The 6,834-nt window shown below is 39.1% G+C and overlaps 1 protein-coding gene across 1 annotated transcript; it reads right to left on the bottom strand.

Annotated features, from left to right (window-relative positions):
* On the bottom strand, positions 1-6,834 carry LOC123526605 (uncharacterized PE-PGRS family protein PE_PGRS46-like). Its single transcript, XM_053522926.1, has 4 exons — positions 6,030-6,834; positions 4,046-4,170; positions 3,639-3,748; positions 1-3,195 (listed from the first exon to the last, which is right to left on the bottom strand). The coding sequence occupies exons 1-4, from the start codon at positions 6,400-6,402 to the stop codon at positions 333-335; spliced, it is 3,471 nt and encodes a 1,156-aa protein (XP_053378901.1). The 5' UTR covers positions 6,403-6,834; the 3' UTR covers positions 1-332.

Here is a 6,834-nt window from a genome sequence, read left to right on the forward strand (position 1 = left end):
AAAGACTTTGAAGAAAGAAAATAAATTATACAGTCAACAGCACACATTTATAACAATACCACACAGTATATTATACTTAACTACACAATATATGGAGACACTTTCACTGCTGGATTGAAAAACTCAACTTTTGTTAAGTTGATATATTTCACTTATACATGTAACTAGTAATGTGTTTCTAAAATTCAGAAATAAAAAGGAAACCAAGATGTGGCAGGTCCATTTTTCACTCATAACTAAATAGGTAAAAGTAGATGCAATATAATGTTCATGGGATATTTTCGCATGTTATTTATAACAAAATAGTTTATACAAATAATAGAATAATCAGTTTATTTTTTTCCCATCATGCTTAGAATTTGTGCTGGGTCAATGCCTGAAGATGCCATGATACCTTCTGCTTGTTTCGCCATATTCTGTAGCTCGTTTACATCCATACTGCCCATTAAACCCATAATGTCCGCAGGATTGCCATTTCCTGACATCATTCCATTCACCGCATTCATCAAATCCCCACCCTGCGGTCCACTTAGCATTCCCGAGACGGATTTCATCAAGTCCTGTCCCTCTTCACCGCTTAAAAGTCCTTGCATGGCATTCACGTCAACGCTACCAAGCATTTTAGAGATATCCATTCCACCACCTCCGCCATTTCCACCTCCTCCCAACATATTTCCCATAAGGCTTCCAAGATCCGGTCCTCCTCCGCCTCCTCCGCCACCCATTAAGCTTGCAAGAGGATTACTTTGTCCACTAGCGCCGGCATTTCCACCTCCCAGCATATTACCCATAAGGCTTCCAAGATCCGAACCGCCATTTCCACCTCCACCTCCTCCGGCACCCATTAAGCCTGCAAGCGGGCCACTTTGACCACTAGCTCCGCCTCCACCTGAACCTCCAAACATACTGGTCAGACCTCCTGCTCCACCGGCACTACCTTGATTTGTCATTCCGCCTGTGTTACCGATTCCTGAATTAGGTGCACCAACTCCTCCAGCCGGCGCACCTTGGTTTGAACCTCCAAACTGTCCAAGCATTGAAGCCGCTCCGGTTGACGGGTTTTGCATACCTTGTCCACCAATATTACCAGAGCTAAATGCATTTGCTCCTTGGTTTGGCATACTGTTGAATCCATTATTATTTATACCCGTACCAAAGTTTCCTAGTCCTTGTCCAGTGTTGGGAAAGCCACCGGCACTTGTACCCCCATTCATCAGTCCATTTCCTAAATTATTATTCTGGGCTTGTGGAAAATTGCTTTGGCCTATATTTTGGTTGAACGCAGTTCCTGGATTCACACTATTCAAGATCGGCCCGTTGGATCTATTCACTCTGCTAAATGAATTACCACTTGTTGCTCCAAATTGACCTTGACCTTGTGCCGCGGTAAGCATATTGTTTTGAAATTGCTGATTTTGTTGCATTAGCATTTGATTCTGTTGTAACAACTGTTGTAGTAACAGATCGTTACTAGAGGACGCTTGAGGTTGAGGTTTCTGTTCTATCTTCGGTGGTCCAGCTGGTTCGAATGTTGATAATGTAGATCCAAGACCGCCAAGACCACCCAGACCTCCAAGACCAGTTGAACCACCTTGTCCTGATAGGCCTAGGAGCTGGGCATTAGTTGACTGTCCGAGGGTAAGTGGTATATTTCCAAAGCCGCCCATTTGACTGGTTATACTTGCACCACCTATCTGGTTCTTTAAGGCTTCGATTTGTAACCGTTGGGCTTCTAACAACAGTATAATCTGTTGTATATCCTTATCGGTCGACCCTGTCGGACTGCGTGTGGTCTGCCAGCTAGGTGGTTGCGTGGGTCCAAAACCACCAATATTTTGTGGCGGCCTTCCAAACTGACCAGGTGCTCCTCCAAACTGACCTTGTTGTCCTGGTGGCGGCATTCCAAACTGACCTCCTTGTCCAGGTGGCATACCAAATTGACCTTGTTGTCCTGGGGGCATTCCAAACTGTCCTGGTCTCCCACCGGGCATTCCGAATTGTCCCGGTGGTCCTCCAGGCATTCCACCAGGCATACCAAACGGCATCTGCTGTTGCTGTTTCTTCTTTTTACCCCCAAACATGTTCAAGGCTATTGGAGCCATTGCTAACATGGGTGCGAAGCCTCCTATTTTGGACAACATTCCGCCGCCTGCTTTGGCAGCCGAAATTCCTCCTAGAGGATTCGCTTCTGCCGGAACAACAGTCGGTGTATTGTCTATGGCTATAGATGGATCAACTCCTAACAGATCTGCTAATGATGGTTCACTATTTGGGTTAACATTAACCGGTGCGCCTTCCGGCATTGGAGCAACATTTCCTTGAGGCGGTGCGTTGTTGTTCTTATTTCCCAAACCACCAAGTAAAGAGCTAAGTGCTCCTAATCCTCCCAATCCTCCACCTCTGTTTGGTGGTGGCGCGACAGCGTTGCCACCACCTCCTCCACCACCAAGCATAGCCCCGAGAGGACTTCCTCCTCCACCCCCAAGCATAGAAGAAAGAGCACCCAATCCTCCTAAACCACCTCCGCTTGATCCTCTATTCCCACCTCCTAACATTCCACTCAGTTTACTTATTGTTCCAAGCGAGCTCATCAAACCCCCTCCTCCTCCGCCACCGCCACCACCGCCACCGCCGCCAAACATTTTCGAAGCCATCCCCATCATATTCATCATGGATCCAAGTCCACCACCACTGCCTCCTCCAGCAACAGCTCTCGGGGCAGGTTGTCTATTGTTCCCGCTGAGCATACCTTGCAACAACTGACCAACAAACTCTGCAGTTGTAGGCGGTTCAAAATTTGGGGCAAACTGATTCATAGTTCTATAAATATATCTAGGTGGTGGTAAGGGTGCCATAGGAGCTTCGTCAAACTTAGGCGCTGAGATAATAACTCCCGGTTCATCATTTACTTCAGATGTTCTGCCGCTATTTCCACCAACCTTGTCCACCTCCCTAATTCCCTGATGTAGTAAAACTTCATCAGCTGATTCAAATGGTCCATTAAATCCTTCAAACGTTTCAGAAATTGATTTTTCTAAATCGTTGGAATCCTTGTGATCTAAATTGTTTGGAATTTTAACGGTGTCCACTGTGTCATTTTCTGCTGCGTCCGTAGAGCTACCAATGTCTTCAAACATAATCTCTTCCGACGTAATGTCCACCCAGTAATTCCTAGAATTCTCGACTATTGTTGCCCTGAAATGAGATTGGAAAAATGGAGTGTCCTTCGTAAGTAACAAAACTAGTTCAGTATAAAACAGCTTATAATTGAATCGAAAATGACAGATTTTTACTCGAATTTTCTAGCAGGTTTATATTGATGCATCCAGCATACAATGTATATAAACCTGGCACTACGTAAATTTAACCCTTACCATGCTATATTTCTAAAATGGATTGATCCATCATTCAATTTGGGCAGTATCACTTATTATTCAAAGAGATGTTCACTGAAAAATTACTTACTGAATAGCGAACAGTGCAGACCATGATCAGCCTGCTCTGGTCGCAAAGACAGAATCTCTTGCCACCAGCAGGCTAAAGGTTAAAGAAATGTTTAACGTCAAAGCTTAAATAAAAATTAAAATATTCTACTGTACATTTTTTTTTATTATTTTTGCAAAGTTGATATTACATACCTAACAATAACATTATCTTTCAGACCTGAAGGTGCTTTCCATACGACAGTAGTGGAACCCATATCTTTCCTGTCTGCAGACGTCACGGTGTCACCGTTAGAATAACATGTCTGTAGAAATTAAATACAACAATAATCTTGCAACGTACATGTTCAATTGATAAAGACAGCATTATATTTCACAAAAAGGTCTTTATTAGTTTACTTCACACCATTAAGAAAATATGTTTGCCGAAACCTATCATTCAACTTACGCTCGAGGTTCCAAAATCTAAATCTAGTTCTTAGATTCTATACTTCAATTTCAGAATTTGTGTTTAAACATATTTACCAGTTAAAAGGATTTTCTTCCTATTTTTTGCTAAGCTAAGGGTTTTTTAGTACATTTTATGTGTTATTATGACTTACTTGTAAGTTAACGTTTGGTGTAGAAATGAACTCGCCCAGAACCGTGCCGCCTGTCTCAGTACCAGACGACAGTACTTGTATCATAAACCCTCGAAATGTTTTATCATCTTGTGAATTTAATTTCACTGAAAATAAATGGAATATAAAAACATGAAGTTAATTATTATCTTTATCAAAGCCTCTTTCATGTATATCTATTGTTCTTGAACACACATCAGCAATAGTTTATAAAACACAATGCACATTGTCACTTTGCATGAACTACTAAAGAAACTTTATATAGCTAATAAGTGAAAGGAACTTCCAGATGGACGTCCAAATTTTTAAAAAGTTAAGAACATCACATTAATACTGATTGATTAACACTTTAAAGCTTTTCTACATATCATATATAGACTGCATAAGAGCATTTTTATAAACACATACTATCAGTAACACACTGTCTTCATTTCATCAACAATAACTAATGAAAGACTTCCTAAATGTAAATTTATCGTAAGTCGTGAGGTGTGTTCTTTTAAGGTGGTGTTGCTTTAGAGAAGAGGAGAATAAAATATCAATGTTATGGACTTTTCGATGGTTTAGGGGATATCTTGATGGTAAAAGGGGGTATAACCTTCTGGTGCTGCACATAAAATTTGAAAATATTTGATAAGAAGATTCTGTGATACGGTTCCCTCAAGCAAGAGATACTGTATAAAAATATGAGGTATGTGGGGCGGGGAGGGTAAACCCTAGCTGAAAGCCTTGTTCAAATATCGATGATGGTTGGTTAAGACAAGTTTAGTTTTGTTTACACATAAAGTAAATAAATGCGCATATATGCTTCATGGTGTTACAACAGTTCAATATGCCTTGGGCCTAACTTCCGCGTTGCAAACAGTCGAAAATAGATCACGTGAGTTATCGTCCTTTGTAAAGTCTCTTGTTGTTGGTAAACTATATTAAACTATAATTTTCATTTTAGACTGTCTTCACTTAGCATATTCCCTACCTTTAAGACCTTAATAGACATTTCTAACGTAAACGTAAATCGGAAACGGATTACTGAATCCGTAAATGTTATTTGCAAATAATGGTCTAAGGGAGATACTATTGCATTACTATTGGATGAAACTGTCTCCCATAGACCACAAATTAGCCTAAAATTTTACGGATTCAGTATTCCGTTTCGTAATTACGTTTACGTTAGAAAGGTCTATTACTGGCGACTTTTAAAGCTGATTATTTCAAAGTAAACGAATCACACCCGCCTTTTAGATATATTTTATTGAGAAGAATTATTTTCCACCAATAACAGGCTATCTTTGCTCACTCAAAAATCGGCAATTTTCCATTGAGGTCTATGAGTATATCATAAAAGTCCACAAATATTTGATAAAAGAGCAATCTAAATGTACATTACATGTTCTACTGTACTGTCAGAAAAGTTGTCCCCTTTAAAAATAAACTCCATTTGTAAATGCTGAAAACTACGTTCCACCTAGCTATGTGAAATTTTAGCACTAGGACATTCTTGCAAAGATATATATGTAACAGTTCTTTGAAAATCGAGAGTTTCCATCCGAAAGTATGGCCCATTTATGCCGTCCTTTTTCCGGAATTCAATGTATATATCAGAAAATTGATAATCGTTTTGTAGAATAATATTTATATTTTATAATCCGTTCAATTTTCATATAAAACATGATTTGATGTTGTTTGAAATTTTGATATAAGCAGAGACATTTTGAGTACAACAGTTTTAAATATCAGAGACAACCCGACGGCCGACTGCACGAATTTAACAGAGACTGGCAATAGTGCTTCCTGGCCTTTTCACCTTAATTTCTTTCGTTACAGAAGAACGAAATGCGCAGTATAAACTTTGTTTTCGATCATACAAAGTGATATTCAACCTTTGTAAGTACTATGGAATAATATTTTTTGTCAAATACACAAATGTATCGTTTTACTATATGTCTTTCCAGTAACTTGTACTCACCATATAAAAATGTGTTATTTTCAGACACTTCCGGTATAGCTGTTACAGTAAATGGACTCTTTGTCGTTTGCGGTGGAATATTTCTCCGAGACATAAATGTTGGAAGTCGTCTGTTGCACAAAAAATTCATTGGTCTTTGATTTTGACGCAGTTCTTTACTTCCCGAATTTCTGCTTTGTAAATTTTGAAATGTCGTCTGTTTATTTAATTTGTTTTGTAAATCCGGTGGCTCCTTTACGTTGTGAATTAAGGGTCCAGTAGGAGTGTCAATATTCTGTGAATTTATTCCGCTGATATTTAGTATTTGTGTCAAAGTCACAACAAGCACCACATTAATACATGTTGTAATCCAGGCACTGTGATTTCTTGCCATTTTCTTTCTACTGATTCAGGCAGTATTTTCGAAACAATACATCTAGTTTCAACACGTAATGTACGTAACAGTTTTTTTTTTCTTTATATTTTATTTGTATTTAGAAAGAGACCTGCTCTTTCTCGAAAAACACATCCGAAAAGTTTTACTTTAAAAATAATTTCTGACTTCATGAAATGTTATAAAAATATTAGTAATATCTAGCCAAACGTACCGTGTTCACCGCAAACCGTCATATCTTCCGTTAACGTTGTGCCGGGGGGTGAACGGATTCAATAAAACTTAATCACTTTATATGTCCACATCTTGAATCAAACGCTTCGCTTTTTTTTTTCAATTTACACGCACAAATCATATATCATTTTCGTTATTTGAAATATTTTATACAGTTTCAGCAGTAACTTTTTTCAACTCTTTAACATTTACAGGCGC

Source organism: Mercenaria mercenaria, chromosome 14, assembly GCF_021730395.1.
Source record: "Mercenaria mercenaria strain notata chromosome 14, MADL_Memer_1, whole genome shotgun sequence".
NCBI lineage: Eukaryota > Metazoa > Mollusca > Bivalvia > Venerida > Veneridae > Mercenaria > Mercenaria mercenaria.

Bases quoted from the DNA above. Each gene is read 5' to 3' on its own strand.
- LOC123526605 (XM_053522926.1), bottom strand. From the start codon at position 6,402: ATGGCAAGAAATCACAGTGCCTGGATTACAACATGTATTAATGTGGTG. The intron at 4,171-6,029 runs GTGAGTACAAGT...ATTTATTTTCAG, and splicing joins AAATAACACATTTTTATATG to TGAAATTAAATTCACAAGAT. The intron at 3,749-4,045 runs GTAAGTCATAAT...TAATTTCTACAG, and splicing joins CACCAAACGTTAACTTACAA to ACATGTTATTCTAACGGTGA.